This window comes from Eubalaena glacialis, chromosome 7 (genome assembly GCF_028564815.1).
Source record: "Eubalaena glacialis isolate mEubGla1 chromosome 7, mEubGla1.1.hap2.+ XY, whole genome shotgun sequence".
NCBI classification, from domain to species: domain Eukaryota; kingdom Metazoa; phylum Chordata; class Mammalia; order Artiodactyla; family Balaenidae; genus Eubalaena; species Eubalaena glacialis.
Genome location: NC_083722.1, coordinates 55,541,993 through 55,564,519, shown reverse-complemented (window position 1 = coordinate 55,564,519; position 22,527 = coordinate 55,541,993). Strand labels below are relative to the sequence as shown.

Sequence of the window (22,527 nt, the reverse complement as noted above, 5' to 3'; positions counted from 1 at the left end):
TTTTCGTTTTTTCTTTTGTAGTTTGATAGTTTTCTTTTGTATTTGCTTGAGTTCCTTTCTTTTTGGTTTTTGGTGAATCTATTGTATGTTTTTCATTTGTGGTTACCCTGTTTTTCAAGTATGCTAACCCATTCCTATATCTACTTGCTTTAGACTGGTAAAGACTCAAACACATTCTTTAAAAAATGTACATTTTTCTTACTCTCCCCCTCCACATTTTATTATTTTGATATCCTCTTTTACACCTTCATGCTTATCCTTTTGCTGTTCATTGTAGTTATCATCGCTTTCACACACAAAACAATTTTTTAACATCTTTATTGGATATAATTGCTTTACAATGGTGTGTTAGTTTCTGCTTTATAACAAAGTGAATCAGTTATACATATACATATATCCCCATATCTCTTCCCTCTTGCATCTCCCTCCCTCCCACCCTCCCTATCCCACCCCTCTAGGTGGTCACAAAGCACCGAGCTGATCTCCCTGTGCTATGCAGCTGCTTCCCACTAGCTATCTATTTTATGTTTGGTAGTGTATATATGTCCATGCCACTCTCTGATTTTTCCCAGCTTACCCTTCTCCCTCCCCGTATCCTCAAGTCCATTCTCTAGTAGGTCTGTGTCTTTATTCCCATCTTGCCCCTAGGTTCTTCATGACCAGTTTTTTGTTTTTTTTTAGATTCCATATATATGTGTTAGCAAAAAGAGTCATGTACCAAAATGTTCATTGCAGCTCTATTTACAATAACCAGGACATGGAAGCAACCTAAGTGTTCATTGACAGATGAATGGATAAAGAAGATGTGGCACATATATACAATGGAATATTACTCAGCCATAAAAGAAAACGAAATTGAGTTATTTGTAGTGAGGTGGATGGACCTAGAGTCTGTCATACAGAGTGAAGTAAGTCAGAAAGAGAAAAACAAATACTGTATGCTGACACAAAAATTTTTTGATGTTTTAAAAAATCTGTGTACTGACTTATTTAAATGATTTACTTTTCAATTGTGATTTTTCTTTCCTATTGATTCTTGTTTCTTTTCTATTTAGAGAAGACTTTTCAATATTTCTTTTAAGATAGGTTTAGTATCGCTGTATTCTTTAAGTTTTTGCTTGTCTGAAAAATTCTTTATCCCTCCTTTTATTCTAAATGATAATCTTGTTGGGTAAAGTATCCTAGGTTGCAGGTTTTTCCCTTTCAAGACTTTGAATATATCTTGCCACTCCTAGCCTGCAACATCTGTAGAGAAATCAGCTGATAGTCTTATGGGGGTTCCATTGTAATTAATTCTTTGTTTTTCTCTTGGTGCCTTCAAAATCCTCTCTTTAACTTTTGCCATTTTAGTTATAATATGTCTTGGTGTAGGTCTGTTTGGGTTCATCTTGTTTGGGATCCTCTGCACTTCCTATACCTGGATGTTCATTTCCTTCTTTAGGTTTGGGAAGTTTTCAGCCATGATTCTTCAAATATATTTTCTATCCCCTTTTTTCTTTCCTCTCCTTTTGGGATCCCTATTATGTGTAGATTGGCATGTTTCATATTATCCCATAGGTCTTGTATATTGCTTTCATTTTTTTTTCATTTGTCTTTCTTTCTGCTGTTCAGATTTGGTGATTTCCATTATTCTATCTTCCAGATCACTTATTTGTTCTTCTGCATTATTCAATTTGCCATTTATTGCCTTTAGCTCAGTTTTCATCTCAGCAAATGAGTTTTATAATTTTTCTTGGTTCCTCTTTATAGTTTCTAGTTCCTTTTTATAGTAATCTGCATTTCTATTGATAGGCTTTCTTAATCCCTTCAGTATTTTTATTACCTCCTTTTTGAACTCAGAGTCTATTAGACTGAAGAAGTCTGTTTCATTGTTTGTTCTTTCAGGTGAATTCTCTTGATCTTTTAATTGGGAGTGATTTCTCTGTTTCTTCATTTTACTTGTATTTCTCTGACTCTATGAGTTTAGGAGAAAGAGTTATTTACTGTGGTCTTGGAGAGATGTTTTTATGTGGGAGAGTTCCTGTGTAGCCTGCATGGGTTTAATATTTTTGGTGCAAGTGCTGCTTTTAGTATGGATGCCTGCTGCATCTTTCCCCGGTGTGTACTGGCCGTTATCCCTTTGATAGGGGGTGTGACTGGTGTTTTGATTACCAGAGCCTGCACTGGATACTGAGTGGGCCCTCCTCTTTGCTCTGTGGTTGTCACAATCCTGTCAGGGACAGGGTCTACTTTCTAGTTTTTGGAGTAGAAGCCCCCATATCCGTTTCTGACTGCAGCATGAGGTAGGCAAGATTGAAGCCCTCACACTAGGAGAGGAGCCACTGAATATTCTTCAGCAGGAGCTGTCCACCCAGGAGTGTGCTCAGTGGTGTTGCCTGTCATGTGTTGTGTGAGCTCACAAAGTATACTGTTGTTGGCACTGCCCTCAGCCCTGCCTTAACTGTGGGAATGCAATTGGCCCCAGTGTCCCTCAGGCACTGTGTTCACAAAGCCAACAGTGCAGATCCATAGGCACCAATCCACTGAAGTCGGGTACCAGGACCACAGTAGTCATGCACTCGGACCCGCTGTGAGAGCTATGGAAGCAGCCCAGACTCCGGCCCTGCCTCCTTGTACATGCACCTGCAAAGCCCACAGCTGCTAATGCTGGACTTGCCCCAGCCACGGGAGCACCCATTGTCCACTTGGATGTCCTGCAGGCACTGAGTTTACAAAGCTCATGGCAGTGGCATAAATCTGCAGATTGCACAGCCACAGGGAGAGGGCTCAGATTTCAGCCCTTCTTCCTAAGTTGCACAACTCCTGGGGATGAACTCTGATTTCAGCCCCACCTCCGAATGTGGGCAGGCTGTTGGTGCTTGCGTGCTCCCAGAAGTCATAGAGGCAGCACCGCACCAGCTGTGAGCATGCTGAGAAAGAGGCTGCTATGGTGGGCCCTGTCCCTCCCTTCCTGCACCTGTTAACAACACTTCACTTCTATGGCAGACCTGGGCTCCTTCCTCCACATACCCCTGGTTGTGGCCCAAAGCATGGTCCTGCCCCTTTAGGCTGTCCCTGCACAGCCAGCCCCAGTCCTCTCCCTGGGTCTGTGTTCTGAAGCCCGAGTTTCAGCACCCAGCCCCTGCCCACAGCAGCAGATGCACGTCTCAGGCTGGGGAGTGCAGGGAGGTGGTGCAGACCCTCTGTGCTGGTCTCTTGCTGTTCTGCCTGCCTCAAGCCAGCTGCTACTCTCTCCTCTGAGCTTCTGAAGCTCCCTTTATGTCCTGGGTGATCTCCCCACTGGTGAAGGCTTTTCCCAGGGTGAGGGAACCTTTCCTCTTTCACAGCTCCCTCCCAGGGGTGCAGGTCCTGTCTCACTTCCTTTATTTTTTTCTTTTGTCATACTTGGTTATGTGGTGATCTCTCTTGCAATTTTGGCTGTCTGAGACCTTCTGTCAGCATTCAGTAGGTATTCTGTGAGAGTTGTTCCACATGTAGATGTATTTTTGATGTATTTGTGGGAGGAGGTGAGATCCACTTCCTATTCCACCGTCTCGATTGGAGTCCCCAGAAGAGCCATTTTATGTCAGTTCAGAAGAAATTTTCTTACACATTCTTCCAAACAGAACATACATGCCAAAGATGGGATGTACACCTCTTAGCTCATGAGCCAAGAGAGGGCCCCACAGTGCTGGTCTGGGACTGCTGAGCCACCTCACAGCTTCAGCCAGCCTGAGAGGCCACTGCTTTGAAAGATTCTGTTGTATCACCCATATTTCCACCTACTGGGTGAACATTTACTTTGTCATCTGGTATGTCCAGAATTGAACTCACCACCTGCTTCCTTCCTTTGTCCACATCGAATATCATTGGAAGCATCCAGTATCATTCTGCTCAGTCGTTAAACCTTGTGGTCACTTTCAACTGTTCCACTTTATCTCTTGCATCTCCTAAGTCATTAACACCTGGGGAATATTCATAGTGTAGTTGGTTTTGGTTGGCCTTTGATGTTATAGCCCTGGGTTCTAGCCCTGGTTCTGCCACTTACTAGCTATGCTCCTTGAGCAAATTACTTTACTTCTCAGATTCCTCATCTGTAAAATGGGGATAATGCCTACCTTACAAAGTAGTTGTAAGAACAAAATAGAATATCAAATGTATCTAGAATGTAGTAAGTACTCAATCAATGGCATAGGTGCTATCATTGTTATTAAGTGGGAATATTTGGTCTTCCATAGCTGTTCCTTCCTTTCAGTTTCCACCTAGTCCAAGCTCTTAGCACCCTTCTCTTGCACTAGTGTCACACTTCTTGCTGATCTCCTTGTTCTCCAATTCATTTTGCCAGACTTTTGCCAGTGTTCCTAAACACTTATGTCCAGTTTCCTGCCTCACCATCTAACTCCAAGTCCCACCGCCTAGGCCTCCATTATTTGCAGGAGCCTCCTCATGATCTGCCTATGTTCACCCTGAGGTCCCAGACCCACCCAAATTTTTACATATATTGCTTCCAGGGTGATCTCTTCAAAACAGAAATCTGATCACGTCACACACACACACACACACACACACACACACACACACACACCGCAGAACATTGTCCAGGGGGCTCTTAGTATAAAATGTCAAAATCCCCACCAATGGTGTTCACAGTCCTGTTTGGTCCAAGCCCTGCCTCTCTCTCCACCCTCACCTCATACCACTCTTGCCCTTTGCTGTCTCCACACTGGCTACAGTGCCCATCTACCATGCTGCTTCCTCCCAAGTCTGCACATGCTCTTTCCTCTGCCTGTAATGTTCTTCCCACTCCATCCTTTACTCACTCTTACTCTTTATTTTGGCTCTCAGCATAAGCATCATTTTCTCAGGAAAACCTTCCCTAAGTTAAATCTGTCTGTTACCTCTTAGAACCACAGGCCTTGCCTTCAATGCATTCAGCATATTTGCAATTTTGCAAATACACAAGTGGATATTTCACAGACATAATTCTCCCTAACTAGGCAGTAAGCTCCAAGAATACAATATTTAGCCACCATTGATTGTTTTCATTGTTTGGATCTGTGCATGGCACACAATAGTTCATTTAAAAAATACTCCCAGGGAGCTGTGGTTCAAGATGGTGGAGTAGAAGGATGTGCTCTCACTCCCTCTTGAGAGAGCACTGGAATCACAACTAACTACTGAACAATCATCAACAGGAAGACACTGGAACTCACCAAAAAAGATATGCCACATCCAAAGACAAAGGAGAAGCCACAATGAGATGGTAGGAGGGGCACAATCACAATAAAATCAAATCCCATAACTGCTGGGTGGGTGACTCACAAACTGGAGAACACTTCTACCACAGAAGTCCACAGACTGGAGTGAAGGTTCTGAGGCCCATGTCGGGCTTCCCAACCTGGGAGCTCTGCAATGGGAGGAGGAATTCCTAGAGAATCAGACTTTGAAGCCTAGCGGAATTTGATTGCAAGACTTCAGCAGGACTGGGGGAAACAGAGACTCCACTCTTGGAGGGCACACACAAAGTAGTGTGCGCCTTGAGACCCAGGTGAAGGAGCAGTGACCCCATAGGAGACTGAACAGACCTACCTGCTAGCATTGGAGGGTCTTCTGCAGAGGCGGGAAGTGGCTGTGTCTCACCGTGAGGACAAGGACAATGGTGGCAGAAGTTCTGGGAAGTACTCCTTGGTGTGAGCCCTCCCAGAGTCTACCATTAGCTGCACCAAAGGGCCCGGGTAGGCTCCAGTGTTGGGTTGCCTCAGGCCAAACAACTAACAGGGAGGGAACCCAGCCCCACCTATCAGCAGAGAAGCATCCACTTCTCAGTAAAGTTTTACTGAGCTCTGCCCACCAGAGGAACAGCCAGCTCTACCCACCACCAGTCCCTCCCTCAGGAAACTTGCTGAAGCCTCTTAGATAGCCTCATCCACCACAGGGCAGAGAGCAGAAGCAAGAAGAACTACAATCCTGCAGTCTGTAGAACAAAAACCACATTCACAGAAAGAGAGACAAGATGAAAAGGCAGAGAGCTATGTACCAGATAAAGGAACAAGATAAAAACCCAGAAAAACAACTAAATGAAGAGGTAAGCAACCTTCCAGAAAAAGAATTCAGAATAATCATAGTGAAGATGATCCAGGACCTCGGAAAAACGATGGAGGCAAAGATCGAGAAGATGCAAGAAATATTTAACAAAGACCAAGAAGAATTAAAGAACAAAGAAACAGAGATGAACAATACAATAACTGAAATGAAAACTACACTAGAAGGAATCAATAGCAGAATAACTGAGGCAGAAAAACGGATAAGTGACCTGGAAAACAGAATGGTGGAATTCACTGTTGCAGAACAGAATAAACAAAAAAAGAATGAAAAGAAATGAAGACAGCCTAAGAGACCTCTGGGACAACATTAAATGCAACAACATTCGCATTATAGGGGTCCCAGAAGGAGAAGAGAGAGAGAAAGGACCCGAGGAAATCTTTGAAGAGATTGTAGTCGAAAACTTCCCTAACATGGGTAAGGAAATAGCCACCCAAGTCCAGGGAGTGCAGAGAGTCCCACACAGGATAAACCCAGGGAGAAACATGCTGAGACACATAGTAATCAAATTGGAAAAAATTAAAGACACAGAAAAATTATTGAAAGCAGCAAGGAAAAATGACAAATAACATACAAGGGAACTCCCATAAGGTTAACAGCTGATTTCTCAGCAGAAACTCTACAAGCCTGAAGGGAGTGGCGTGACATTTTAAAGTGATGAAAAGGAAGAACCTACAACTAAGATTACTCTCTCTGGCAAGGATCTCATTCAAATTCAATGGAGAAATCAAAAGCTTTACAGACAAGCAAAAGCTAAGAGAATTCAGCACCACCAAACCAGCTCTACAACAAATGCTAAAGGAACTTCTCTAAGAGGGAAACACAAGAGAAGAAAAGGACCTACAAAAACAAACCCAAAACAATTAAGAAAATGGTCATAGGAACATACATATCGATAATTACCTTAAATGTGAACAGATTACAGTCTCCAACCAAAAGACACAGGCTCACTGAATGGGTACAAAAACAAGACCCATATATATGCTGTCTATGAGAGACCCACTTCAGATATAGGGACACATACAGACTGAAAGTGAGGGGATGGAAAAAGATATTTCATGAAAATGGAAATCAAAAGAAAGCTGGAGTAGCAGTACTCATATCAGATAAAATAGACTTTAAAATAAAGAATGTTACAAGAGACAAGGAAGGACACTACATAATGATCAAGGGATCACTCCAAGAAGATATAACAATTATAAATATATATGCACCCAACATCGGAGCACCTGAATACATAAGGCAACTGCTAACAGCTATAAAAGAGGAAATCAACAGTAACACAATAATAGTGGGGGTCTTTAACACCTCACTTACACCAAGGGATAGATCATCCAAACAGAAAATTAATAAGGAAACACAAGCTTTAAATGACACAATAGAGCAGATAGATTTAATTGATATTTATAGGACATTCCATTAAAAAACAGCAGATTGCACTTTTTTCTCAAGTGCACGTGGAACATTCTCCAGGATAGACAACACCTTGTGTCACAAATCAAGCCTCAGTAAATTTAAGAAAATTAAAATCATATCAAGCATCTTTTCTGACGACAACACTATGAGATTAGAAATCAATTATGGGGGAAAAAATGTAAAAAACACAAACACATGGAGGCTAAACAATACGTTACTAAATAACCAAGAGATCACTGAAGAAATCAAAGAGGAAATCAAAACGTACCTAGAGACAAATGGCAATGAAAACACGATGATCCAAAACCAATGGGATGCAGCAAAAGCAGTTCTAAGACGGAAGTTTATAGCAATACAAGCCTACCTCAAGAAACAACAAACATCTCAAATAAACAACCTAACTTTACACCTAAAGAAACTAGAGAAAGAAGAACAAACAAAACCCAAAGTTAGTAGAAGGAAAGAGATCATAAAGATCAGAGCAGAAATAAATAAAATAGAAATCAATAAAACTAAAAGCTGGTTCTTTGAGAAGATAAACAAAATTGATAAACCATTAGCCAGACTCATCAAGAAAAAGAGAGAGAGGACTCAAATCAATAAAATTAGAAATAAAAAAGAAGTTACAACAGACACTGAAGAAATACAAAGCATCCTAAGAGATGACTACAAGCAATTCTATGCCAATAAAATGGACAACCTGGAAGAAATGGACAAATTCTTAGAAAGGTATAACCTTCCAAGACTGAGCCAGGAAGAAACAGAAAATATGAATAGACCAATCACAAGTAATGAAATTGAAACTGTGATTAAAAATCTTCCAACAAACAAAAGTCCAGGACCAGGCTTCACAGGTGAATTCTATCAAGCATTTAGAGACAAGCTAACACCCATCCTTCTCAAACTCTTCCAAAAAATGGCAGAGGAAGGAACACTCCCAAACTCATTCTATGAGGCCACCATCACCCTGATACCAAAACCAGATAAAGATACTACAAAAAAAGAAAATTACAGACCAATATCACTGATGAATATAGATGCAAAAATCCTCAACAAAATACTAGCAAACCAAATCCAACAACACATTAAAAGGATCATACACTCTGATCAAGTGGGATTTATCCCAGGGATGCAAGGATTCTTCAATATACACAAATCAATCAATGTGGTACACCATATTAACAAATTGAAGAAGAAAAATGATATGATCATCTCAATAGATGCAGAAAAAGCTTTTGACAAAATTCAACACGCATTTATGATTAAAAACTCTCGGAAAGTGGGCATAGAAGGAACCTACCTCAACATAATAAAGTCCATATACGAGAAACCCACAGCAAACATCATTCTCAATGGTGAAAAACTGAACGCATTTCCTCTAAGAGCAGGAACAAGACAAGGATGTCCACTCTCACCACTATTATTCAACATAGGTTTGGAAGTCCTAGCCACGGCAATCAGAGAAGAAAAAGAAATAAAAGGAACCAAATTGGAAAAGAAATAAAACTGTCACCATTTGCAGATGACATGATACTATACATAGAGAATCCTAAAGATGCCACCAGGAAACTACTAGAGCTAATCAATGAATTTGGTAAAGTTGCAGGATACAAAATTAATGCACAGAAATCGCTTGCATTCCTGTACACTAATGATGAAAGATCTGAAAGAGAAATTAAGGAAACATTCCCATTTACCATTGCAACAAAAAGAATAAAATACCTAGGAATAAACCTACCTAGGGAGACAAAAGACCTGTATGCAGAAAACTATAAGACACTGCTGAAAGAAATTAAAGATAATAGCAACAGATGGAGAGATATACCATGTTCTTGGATTGGAAGAATCAACATTGTGAAAATGACTATACTACCCAAAGCATATTACAGATTCAATGCAATCCCTGTCAAAATACCAATGGCCATTTTCACAAAACTAGAACAAAAAATTTCACAATTTGTGTGGAATCACAAAACACCCTGAATAGCCAAAACAATTTTCAGAAAGAAAAACGGAGCTGGAAGAATCAGGCTCCCTGACTTCAGAGTATACTACAAAGCTACAGTAAGCAAGACAGTATGGTATTGGCACAAAAACAGAAATATAGATCAGTGGAACAGGATAGACAGCCCAGAGATAAACCCTCACACCTATGGTCACCTTATCTTTGTTAAAGGAGGCAAGAATATACAATGGAGAAAAGACAGCCTCTTCAATAAGTGGTGCTGGGAAAACTGGGCAGCTACATGTTAAAGAATGAAATTAGAACACTCCCTAACACCATACACAAAAATAAACTCAAAATGGATTAGAGACCTAAATGTAAGACCAGACACTATAAAACTCTTAAAGGAAAACGTAGGAAGAACACTCTTTGACATAAATCAGAGCAAGATCTTTTTTGATCCACCTCGTAGAGTAATGGAGATAAAAACAAAAATAAACAAATGGGACCTAATGAAACTTAAAAGGTTTTGCAAAGCAAAGGAAACTACAAACAAGGTGAAAAGACAACCCTCAGAATGGGAGAAAATATTTGCAAATGAATCAACGGACAAAGGATTAATCTCCAAAATATATAAACAGCTCATGCAGCTCAATATTAAAGAAACAGACAACCCAATCCAAAAATGGGCAGAAGACCTAAATAGACATTCCTCCAAAGAAGAGATACAGATGCCAAGAAGCACATAAAAAACTGCTGAACATCACTAATTATTAGAGAAATGCAAATCAAAACTACAATGAGGTATCACCTCACACCAGTTAGAATGGGCATCATCAGAAAATCTATAAACAACAAATGCTGGAGAGGGTGTGGAGAAATAGGACCCTCTTGCACTGTTGGTGGGAATGTAAATTGATACAGCCACTATGGAGAACAGTATGGAGGTTCCTTAAGAAACTAAAAATAGAACTACCATATGACCCAGCAATCCCACTACTGGGCATATACCAAGAGAAAACCATAATTCAAAGACACATGCACCCCAATGTTCATTACAGCATTATTTACAATAGCCAGGACATGGAAGCAACCTAAATTCCCATCGACAGATGAATGGATAAAGAAGATGTGGTACATATATACAATGGAATATTATTCAGCCATTAAAAGGAATGAAACTGAGTCATTTGTAGAGACATGGATGGATCTGGAGACTGTCATAAAGAGTGAAGTAAGTCAGAAAGAGAAAAACAAATATCGTATATTAATGCATATATGTGGAACCTAGAAAAATGGTACAGATGAACTGGTTTACAGGGCAGAAATTGAGACACAGATGTAAAGAAGAAAAGTATGGACACCAAGGGGGGAACATGGGGGGGGCGTGGTTGTGTGATGAATTGGTACATTGGGATTGACATATATACACTAATATGTATAAAATGGATAACTAATAAGAACCTGCTGTTTAAAAAAATATATACTCCCTGGGGACTTCCCTGGCGGTCCAGTGGTTAAGACTCTGTGCTTCCAATGCAGGTGCCATGGGTTTGATCGCTGGTCAGGGAGCTAAGATCCCACATGCTGTGTGGCGTGGCCAAAAAATATTTTAAAATTTTAAAAATTTAAATTAAAAATTGTTTTTGAATAAAAAATACTCCCTGAATTAATGAATAACACTTGTCTTCCTCCCTTCAAATCCTCTCTCTAAATCCCCATGCCTCTATAACATGGACTAATGTCATAGCCCTTTATCATTTTGCCATTAATATTCAATACCCAGCCTTTGCCCTCAAGTTCCTCTCACCTGGAATGTCCACTTGACTTCCTTGCATCCCACCCAAATCCAGCCTTTGAGTTTCAGCTCTAGTGTTTCTTCTACAGAGCTTCTGAAAACGATGCTGGTCTTCATGAAGCATGCTTGTTTGTGTAAGCTTAGATCTCACTGCCTCATTTCACACTTCATTATTTAATGCATTGCCCTCTTGTTTTATGTACATTAGCCTATTTTTCCAGTCAAGTTGCAAGTCTCATGGAGGCCAGATCATTTCTGTGTCCTCCGTGGTGCCCAGCATGGTGCTAATAAGCTGGGCAGATCATCAGTGTATGTGGATTGAAAGGTTTACATTTCTGATTTACAAAACCTGCTCAGGTCACATAGTAAGGGGCAAAAAAGATTTGCTGAAAGAATATAGTATATGTCACAAAACTGAACTGCAAAAAGAAGTGCCGGAAATTTCCTAGAATAAAAATAAATGTATCTGAGTCTCAAACACAAGACTAAAGATTTTAGTCCTTAGCTTCTTCCATGGGCCCAACCCTCTGAGAATTCACAGTTCTTAGGCTAGAAGACTGCTAGTGTGACACAGGCTCTGGAAATATCAAACACTCCTCTCTTCAAGGTTTGAATCAATGAAAATAACTTGTCCTGTCATCTTAAAATGACTCTCTTGACCTCTCCATGTCACAATTCACATATGTTACTGTGCATCTTCCTGTCTGTGAAATCTTTAGGATTCCAAGGTGTTCACTTAATAATTAAGTTGACTTAAATAAGCTTTCTAAGAAATAATTGGGATGAACATTTCAGGCAGCCAAATTACTCCTATGCTCAACCATATGAAAAAAAATCTATCTGAAGTCACTTGGAAGGTAATACCAGGAAATCATTTTCAGCATTACAAGACATATGAGGAAGTTCAGTTGGAATAATCTGCTACCTTAGATAATAGAACTATGGAATGCTTAAGGCTATCTGCATTGCCTCCTAATAGCACTGATGAGGAAGTTATTAAGCGAATAAAATCTTCCTGCATTACACTATTACGGTCTTACCATCTTGTCATTTTACAGATGGGTTATTAATTTTATCAGTTGTCACTAAAGTAAGGAAAATAAATTTTCAAGAATATAAAAAGATGATTAATATCTTTTTCTAATGTGTAACATTCGTTGGCAATATGGAGACTGGAAAACTCAAAAATGATTTTTATTTATAGTATCCAAAGCATATTGATGGAATAATTATCAATTGCTAATATAAAATGTTTATATTAAGGTATAAAATGCATAATGTATACAGTGAAGTACATATACAGCTCCATGAACTTTTACATATATATTCACCCATGTGACCACCACCCACATCGATATATAGAACAATTCCAGCCCAGAAGAAGGCTCCTGCCTGCCTTTTCCTGGTCAAACTCTACTACCTGCTACAATGTAATCATTGTCCTGATCTCTGTCACCATTGGTTAGCTTTTCTCAGTTGTGAAAATATGTGTAAATGAAGTTATACATTGTGTATCCTTTTGTGTCTGGCTTCTTTTGCTCAACACTCATCCACCTTGCTGTGTATATCCATAGTGTGTTCTTTTTCATGTTTGGCAAAATTCCATTGGATAAGCACACCACAGTATATTTGTCTATCCTGTGGACATTTGGGGGTTTTCCAGTTTTTGATTATTATGAATAAATGTGCTACAAACATTCTTGTACATGTCTTTTGATGAACAGAAGTACTCATTTCTCTTGTGTGTGTATATCCAAGAGTGGGATTGTTGGCTCAAAGGGTGGGCATATTTGTGAACTGCCAGACAATTTGCTCAAATGATTGAACCGTGATATATTTTAATTCATGAATAGAGTTTGTGAATCCACGGTAACTACTGTTGAATAGTCTAAATTGTGCCTTTTGGTTCTGGTTTATTAATATGTATCGACATTTTAAAAGTATATTGTTTTACACAGGCATAAAAACTTGACCAGCTCAAGTGTTAGTTGGAATTAAAGGTGAAAGGATTTTGAAAGTTTCATTTAAAAACTTCATCCTTATAGAACGGCATTAAACAATTAGAACTTTAATAAGTTCTGGCATTTAGTGAATTACTCTTTCCTTTACAGTGTTGGGAATTAATGTTTGGAGATTAAAATTAATTAATAGTAATTTAGAAAAATGTATTAAGAAATGTGTTTGCCTTGGTCAAACAAGAATGATTTGGGCTAAAAATGATGTTTTGTTGAATGATTGGTGTTTATTCATCCTACACCTGACAAAAATAACATTTTGATATCCCAGGCCCATGCCATTATTTTTCTATCTATTTTTATTTTGTTCTCATAAATCTATAAAGTATAGCATTTTTTATTTTCATGTGACCAGGAATTATCTACTTGCTTTCACTGTAATTTGCCTGCATCTAATTTATCATTTCTTTTGAAAGGAAGAAGAGTGGTCTTTATCTGTATACAAGGGATTGACAACTGAAGAGCACTAATTTTTCTGGGCAGAGACGCACACAGAGGTCTCATGTCATTTGATTCTGAAGGCAAAATAAGACGCAGTTTTGCTTTTTCTGTTTCAGTTATCTCAGGGATCTCCAGAACCAATTGAGCCCAACTTTTTCACAGCAGATTACAATTTATTGCATCGTTCATCAGGTCGAAACAGCCTGTCCCCAAATAACCCAACAGGTAATGGTCTTCAACACAGGAAATCTGGCTTTCACAAAGAAATAGATTGTTTGGATCAACAGCTATCCTTAAAAGATTATCTTCAATTTAAAATGAAAATAGAGCTTATTTTGATTATCTATGGTGATAGTTGGAAGGACATACAGTAGGAATTTAGAAATTCCCTGAGATTTATTTTACACACTTGTGACACCTTCCTTGATCATTTATTAATACCGTAAGCAAACAGAATCTGTGTGCGTAAATTGTATTTCCTTTTACTTCTTCTTATCTGATGATGGGAAATCAAATGCCCAAAAACATCCAGGGAGATAAAAAGCAGAAATGAAGAGCTTGAATAAAACAGAAAATTTGAAACTTACCTGAAGAATCCACATCAGACATATTTAATTTTTTTTCTTTTTTGAAAAAATTTCTCATAGGGAGGCAATATAACATAGGGATTAAAGGTATGTATTCTGTAAACCAGGATGCCTAGATTCAAATCTCAGCTCAACCACTTAGTAGCTGACCTTGAGCAAATTATTTGACCTCACTGAACCCCAGTTTTCTTGCCTGTAAAATGGGAACAAAAATGGTAACCATCTTAGGATTATAGCAATGATCAGTGTAAATATATAAAAAGTACTTAGCCAGTAGTAGGGACTCAGCATAATGTAATTTTTCTTGTGATATTTGACTCTCAGAAGAGATCTTCAAGCTACTCTGAGGTTACAGAATTCCTAAATAATTTTTGAATCCCTGTAAACTATAGTTATATCTCTCAGTGGGGCAGACAGATGTGAAGTTTTTACTGTTAAATGAAGACTTGCCATCTACTCAGACAAAAAAGAAAAAGCTTAATTCTGTTGTGCTTTTGAAGTTGCCTAATTTAGGCAAATCACTTCATGTACTAATTATCAAACTTTCCCTAAGTCTTGGACTCCTAGGATACAGCTAAACTGGGTAGGCAGAGCTTCATTTAAAATCGTCCCTGAGAAATCTGTAAGATTGAGATAAACTGTTATCTAAAGTCATTTGCTTTTATTTATTTTTAATTGAACTATAGTTGATTTATAATATTGTGTTAGTTTCAGGTGTACAGCAAAGTGATCCATATATATATATATTCTTTTTCAGATTCTTTTCCTTTTCCATTATAGGTTATTAAAAGTATTGAATATAGTTCCCAGTGCTATACAGTAAATCATTATTGTTTATATATTTTATGTATAGTAGTGTGCATCTGTTAATCCCATATGCCTAATTTATCCCTCCCCCCACCCCTTTCCCCTTTGGTAACCACAGGTTTGTTTTCTATGTCTGTGAGTCTGTTTCTGTTTTGTAAATAAGTTCATTTGTATTATTTTTTAGATTCCACAGATAAGTGATATCATACAATATTTGTCTTTCTGACTTACTTCACTTAGTACGATGTGGTACATATATATACAAAGGAATATTAGCCATAAAAAAGAATAAAATCTTGCCATTTGCAGCAACATGGATGGATCTAGAGATTATCATACTAAGTGAAGTAAAGTCATTTGCATCCCCCTGGGCAGGTAGGTCAGTCACAGGCCAGACTTCTTACCACAACAGCCCTGCTGAGTGAAGAGCTCTGGTGGAAGTCTCTCAGTGGCCTGAGAAGGAGTTGACAGGCTCTTCCAGAAGCTGGATGCCCCTCCCCAGAGCAGACCAGGTGTGTCCCTAGTCATGGCAGGCTGGACAAAAGCAAAGACAGCAGAACCAGGGAGCACTTTGGGCAACACCTTTAAGCTGGACTTGAAAAACCAGCTGCCAGGACTCACATCCTCTTGTGTCCTCTTAACCTTCAACCCATTCTCCTTTCTCTCTCCTAAGTAAGTGGCAGGGGAGCTCCTGGGCCTCCATGTGATAAGTGTTGATTGACCTGAGTGGAAACTGGTCAACATTGCTTTGGGTGGTGCTGGGGTTGGTTAATGTGCTGGTATATCATACTTAGACCGAACCTCAAAAGAATTACTGTCTTCTGATTTTAAATGTATTTTATTCCCTCCTGGCAGCCATAGCCAGGGTCAAACCTTTGTTGTCCTTCTCTGGCTATTTCTGCCTTCCTCTAAGAATCTGTTTTTTTTCTAGCACATATCTATTCTTTTTGCCTTGTGGATTAGGGATAGCTTCTTAATCTTTTCTTTGCCTATCAGGAAGTTTGTGTTTAGAACCACTCCTCACCTATCCTTACACACACACACACACACACACTCCTAATTTAATTGGCCAATTTATACCATGAGCAATGCCCATAAATCTTGTGTATTATTTTGTGATGGCCACCCCAAAAGCCAAGATAATTTGGAATGTGTTTGTAAGTACTCATCTTCATCACTAAGAAACTGACCTCTTTTCACTGCATGTGAGTCATAATTGCCAATAAAATCTAAGAAAACATGAACCAAATGTCAGCCCTTTCATAATTTATCTATTTCAGGTCTACCCTCCAGCTTTGATTTGGAGCAGGGGATAACATATGAACAGATGCAGGTGAGATGCAGTGCCTCTGAATGATTTTATTTTGTTGCTTTTAATTCAATACTAACCTGATTTTTTTTTAACTTTAGATTGTGATTGAAGAAGTCCTAGAGGAAAGTGGTTATTACAATTTTACTTCTAACAGGTGAGACCTAGAAATGTGAAAATTCAATTTAGACCATTGGATATTAGATCTAATTTCTCTATCCTTGATTCCAGAGGTTTTCCCTGACCTTCTATTTTAAACACTTTTGTAAAATATCTTGGCTTAGACTTGATACAACTGTGAGTAGAATGTATGCTGACCATCTTTTATATGGATGCAGCTGCTGTATTCTTGGTTGAAAAAGAAAGGGTGATCACTTAGTAGTAATTTACTCCCACATAATGAAATGGAAAATTATCTCTACATTTTTTTTTAAATTAAACATGTTTGTCCTATATTGGAAGAGCCGTAAACTCAAATGTCCATGACTAAAATATAACCATTATTTGTATAGAATGCAAGGGAGAAAATGCAACTAAACAAAGAATCACTTCTGGTGAATTTAAGATATGTTTGTGGGAAAGGGATTTGTTGTTATGTGTTCCCATTTGCTTACCCTAAATAAGAAACTGCAGTTTACTGGGGCTGTGTGTTATCTTCTAAAATAATCATTGTTGGTGGTCTAAAAATATACTCTATTTTATCAATTTCATTCAGTTATGGATTCCTGCAGTTTTACTGTTGGGCACAGTTTAGGGCACAAAGATTTGAGTACAATTAGTTTGAGAGGCAATCCCAAGAAAGTCTGGTAAGGGATTGAAGAAATAATTCAATAAAAGTTTCCTTTTCAAGTAAGTTACCATTGTGGTGGTTGGAGCTTGATCCCATTATGGAAATCTGAGAGCCAGTGGAGAACAATTCTCCCACTTATGGACTGAGGGAGCTGGGATTGTATTTATCTCTAATTTCCATTAGTCATAGTTTGAGACCTTTTTCCCCAGAGGATGTTAGTTCCCTGGCGTTTCTGGCCTTCTGTAAGGGTGGACAAAGCAGATTCTAGAGGCCAGAGATATCCTCAGGAAAAGAAACGCAGGTGCTGGCCGTAGGGAATCAGGCCAGCATGCTTTGAAGTGCTTTGAATGAGGGGATATGGGCGCTGACAGTGTCTGCTATACGTGAGCTGTCTCTTGACTTTTCCAAGGAGCCCACTCATAACAGAAGCATCAAATTGACCATGAGTAACCACTTACACATCCTATATGGCCAAAGTTGCTTTAGGAGGCATAGTCCTGTGGAGTTCGTTTTCCCTAAGTGGCCTTTTCTACCTGGAGGAATAGCCTTCCTGTCTAGCTAATGAAGCTATCTGTTGACCACTATTTAAATTATTCTAGAAGTCTTCCCCAAAGATGACTGTTAGCCATGGAAAGAGAAAGAGGTCTCAAGAACATTCTATTAAGGTCATTATGTGGAAATTAGAATCTTTTTTGAAGTTAGTTCAGTCTCCAGCCTTTTTTTCCCCTGTTTCAATTAGTTGTTCTTATGAATCACAGATAAGACTATTCAGCTGCTTGCTCTTTTGGCTTGATAATATATTTCCAAAATACTACCTTTGTACATTTAGTCCTGTTGTGATTTGTAACTGCAGAGAAATGATGAGTAATTCTCATTTTCCAAAGGTATATTGTTAATAGAAATCACGATCTCCATAATCACTCTTCTCCCCCCATCCCTGGAGGAATTTTGAATTTTCATTTTTCCTCCTGATCTGAGTACATCCAGCCTTCCATGGATAGTATGAATGTCTCAGTTCTTGACTCTTGGCAACTTATTATTTCAAGTGCCGTTGGCTTGTAGTGGGGCAAAAGTCATGCTTATCATTTTTTTAATCACATTTTCTCAGAGACTCAGGATCATGGGCAATGGATATCTTCAAATTTTTGCAGAAAATCAGCTAAATATAATGAAAAACCAGGGGTGTAAGGAACTTGGGGAAACTCTTATAAGAGCTCTTATTTTTCCTTTTTTAGAAATAGTAATTCCAGTCTTATTTTGAAATTTATGGTTATCCTTTTCAATTCTCCAATTATTAAGTTTTTAAAAAATCAAACATTACTTCTACTTTCAAAGACATATTCCTGTATTAAAAGAAATTGTAGATTTTCTTCTTATGGTAAATAGACAATAAGATGCCTAATGACAAAGGTGAAAAATTATTTACAGTTATATTCAGAATTGTGAATATAATATGAAGATATGATTTAAACGATCAAGTTAAAGTAATATATGATGGAAATGACATCAAATTTTCTTAAAATGTTCCAAATTAAAATGAATCATCCATTTAAAAATCCAAATAACCATGATACTCCCTTTTCAGTTCCTAATAGCAGTGATAGAATATATAACTGGGGGAGATAGTTTTCACGGTTTACCAGTAGAAATAACCCTTGGTTGTGCTTAAAGCCATTACTTGTTTACCGATGTTCCCAATTAGTTTCCAAGAAGTAAGTCAGGCTCCACATAGAAGCACCTAATACTTCACAAACTGAAAGTGCACATAATTCCAAATATGAATCAGATCAGCTGTGACAGTCATGATTTTTCCATACTCAAAGGATAGAGGATGCTAAATATCACAGGACGTGTAGAGGTAATTAGAATCAGTACTTAGAATCAGTAGAGTGTATTTTCCCAAATAGGTTTTGTAAATAGCCAATATTATCAAAGATGATAATAGATGTTATAAGAAAAATAAAGTTCCATGACCAAATATATTTGGGAAACCCTGAATGTACATTTTTCCATTTTTGAAGAATGTTGACACACATGACTATATTGAAAACTTTGAGATATACTTTAGGAAAGAAGTCTGTTGACCTTGTTTACCCAGTGATTTTTCATCTTTTACTTGGAACACAAGTTGAGAAAACCTTCCTTAGCAATGTGGTTTGAAATAAGAAACGTAGTTTTAACTCCTCCACCAGTATCTAGTCAGATCTGCTATTGTTCTCATAATCATCATCATCATTTTAATTGTCATCATAGCCATCATTGCAAAATATTATTAAATGATCTTGATTAATAACCATGCAAAAGGAATTACATACATAAGTTCTGTATTACTCAAGCTTATAACTTAAGACTGTCAGTTCAAACCTATACACACATCTACAATGCATCCAGACAGGAGCTAAAGCATTAAGCCAAGATATGGCACATTTCAGCTTAGATCATAGGGTTTATGTTTAGTTAGGGATAGAGAGATGCCATTCTCAAATGGAAAGTCTCAGGATAAGGCCATTATCTAGCTATTAGCTGTCTTTGGGGAAGATACCTAGAACTGTTTAAGTAATGGTGAGACTGCTTGGGCAGTTGGTAGGAAGAATGTCTCAGGCACAACATGCTACATTAGTTAAAGAAAGTGGTAACAGAAATAGAAACAGCAGCAAGGAGCCCTAACCCAAATGAGGGATTTGGGAAGGGGAAGTAGGACTGAGTTGAGAATGCAAGGAAAATGAAACAAGGTCAAAACAAACTGGGCCAGCCCCAGGTGGGCTCTATTTGTGGTCATTTGCAGGGATGTATGATTACCTATATTTTGCACACATTAATATTTAACTTCCTTACCAGAAGGATACAGCCTGGGGTGTCTTCATTTTATCATTGTTGTAATGAGAGTAAAACTGTTGAGTTTTGTGAATGAATAGATGACCAGCATACCATTCTTATATACTTAGGGACACATATTAATATTTTACTTTGTAACAATGAAATATGTGTTGAGAGAAAAAGAAATCTACATTGAATCAACTTGCATTGCTTTAAAATAGGCATTTAATGTGCAGGTTACTTTGGATGGGTATTAATTTTTCCACTGTAGGGTTATTAGTTCCTATTAAGTTTATAATTTGAGAAAGAAAATGTTAACACTGAACTTCAGCAAAAGGCAACTTTCTAAAAATCTCCCCATTCCATTATGTTTAGAATCACCTTTTTATTCATTGTGATTTATTTATTTATATACCTGAGCTACTGCTTTTGAAATTGAATATGTGAAGTAAAATATTTGAGACTGTAGAGAACTCCTTCCACTTCTGAATCTTCTAGGTATCACTCCTATCCATGGGGGAACAAGAATCACCCAACCAAAAGATGAAAGTGCTGCATTTTGAATGGACTTGGTTTTCCCAGTGAAGATCAAGTTCTGGACTTCAACCACTACTGGCAAGATGCCCAAAGATTGGGTGCTGCTAAAAGAGTGTGGAAGAGAAAAGACCAACATGCCATGGTGCCTGTAGGACCTCTTTCTGGAGGTCCGGTGCTAAGAGGCTTCATCCTTGGGACACATGTATACAGAATGACAGAGCTCCCAGTGTGCTCCTGGGAGAAAATGCTGCAAAATTCATCTGTGAGAAGAAAACCCACTCCTTGCAGAACTTTTCTCCAAGTTAAAAAAAAAAACTTGTCATATTTTTCAAAGGAATCTACTTAGAATTGCTGAAACTATGTTTAAGGGCATCTAGCCTTCTATGTATAAAAGATAGTTTTAGATAAAGAAAATTATAGAACTCAGAACAGTAATATATTGGGTGATTCACTGTATCCCTCAATTTTTTTAATCTTAAAAGAAATTCAGAATAAGTGATCGAATTATTTTGTAGTTTTATTTGTTTGTTTTAATGAAAGAATTGGTTTTCTCTTAACCAGTTGGGTACTAGTGGTCTTGAACAGTATTTGTAACCTTGCACAGCCTCTGGGAATAACTGTCAAATTGTCAGATTTAAGCTAAGAATGTATTGATGTATAGTTTGTGTATATGTATATATGCATAGGGGGAGGAGGGAGGTTTTGATTAGGCTAATGCTTTGCTGCTAATCAAACTCATAGTGTTTTTAGGGCACTTTGAAGAGTCATAGAGTCTATGAAAGAGATGCAATATTCCATATTCTAAGTCCCTCCTAACTGAAATTACCAACATTGCTTTTAAATTTTTATTGTTTGAGAATTTGAAATGAAAATAAGTTATATAATAAAATATAAATGTCTTCTTTATTCATTGAAACGTCTCTAGAAAAGAGAACTCAGAACACCAAAACAGTGTCCCATTCCTGTGTGGGGATAATTTATGGTGAAAATTCTCTAGATTCTTATTCGGCTAAAATCTCTTCAACTGGCTTCTTATAACTGGTATAATGACAAGAAATTATTGCCAAATCAGACTGCACTTCTAACTACTTAAAGAAGATTTTAAATCTATATAATTAGTAATCTGAAAGCTGAAATTATGCTTTTTATTTACTTCTCACTAAGTTCTATCTTATTTACATTGATATATTTTTAGTATGATCAAATAAAATTTAGTACAGTGGTTTGAAACACAATAATCTTTTCTATAGTATGGAAAAATCTCTTAATGTGAATCCATACTATTTTTACAATTAATATGTTTAGTACTTAAGTTATATCCTATTCTCTTTAACCCATGCCTTTGAAAATTACCAGTGAATCCTTGTCTTTAAGCCAAATTAATAATTACAAACACACTGTAATTTAAAGTAATAGATGAGAATACAGCAATGAAAATTTTCAATTTTAGCTTTCAACAAAATTCATCCACGTGTGAAATTTACACGTGAAGTCAAAAGGCTATGACATTGTTGATTTAAACCACGAAAAATTCTATTTCTATTTCAGCTTAACTTGAACCTGCACGATTATATTTTATCTCTTTTCATGTATGGAATGGGCATATGTCTTTATTGTACAGGAGGCACAGGCCTAGAGGGGCACAAATTTTCATTGTGATAGAAGCCAGTACTTAGAAACAAACCAAGCTATAGGGTGAAAGTTTGAACCATAAAGTTCTTCTCAAATGGTGTAGAAAAGCATAGTATTCAGAGGTCACACCTTGGTAAGAAAAGAGAAATTGCTTATTTGAAGGTGTTTTTAAATGCATAAAATTTTAAATGCATACCTTGTTGACCAGAAAGGGAGCAAAATGTTTCCAATTAACTCTTCTAGACCATACAAATGGCATGTATTATGCTAGAAGTTAGTAAGAATTAACAAAAATAAACAAATGAATGTCTTTTTCAACAGCAGCTTTAGGCCCATCAACTCTAAGCTGATA

At 37.8% G+C, this 22,527-nt stretch overlaps 1 protein-coding gene across 1 annotated transcript in view; it reads left to right on the top strand.

Annotated features, from left to right (window-relative positions):
• The window catches only part of NEK10 (NIMA related kinase 10), a 285,708-nt gene extending 264,818 nt beyond the window's left edge, over positions 1–20,890 (top strand). The window contains exons 32-35 of the mRNA XM_061196445.1: positions 13,813–13,921; positions 16,371–16,423; positions 16,501–16,556; positions 20,505–20,890. Coding sequence (XP_061052428.1) covers positions 13,813–13,921; positions 16,371–16,423; positions 16,501–16,556; positions 20,505–20,553 — 267 coding nt within the window. The 3' untranslated portion in view covers positions 20,554–20,890. The remainder of the gene's footprint in view (positions 1–13,812; positions 13,922–16,370; positions 16,424–16,500; positions 16,557–20,504) is intronic.
• The last annotated feature ends 1,637 nt before the right edge of the window (positions 20,891–22,527 follow it).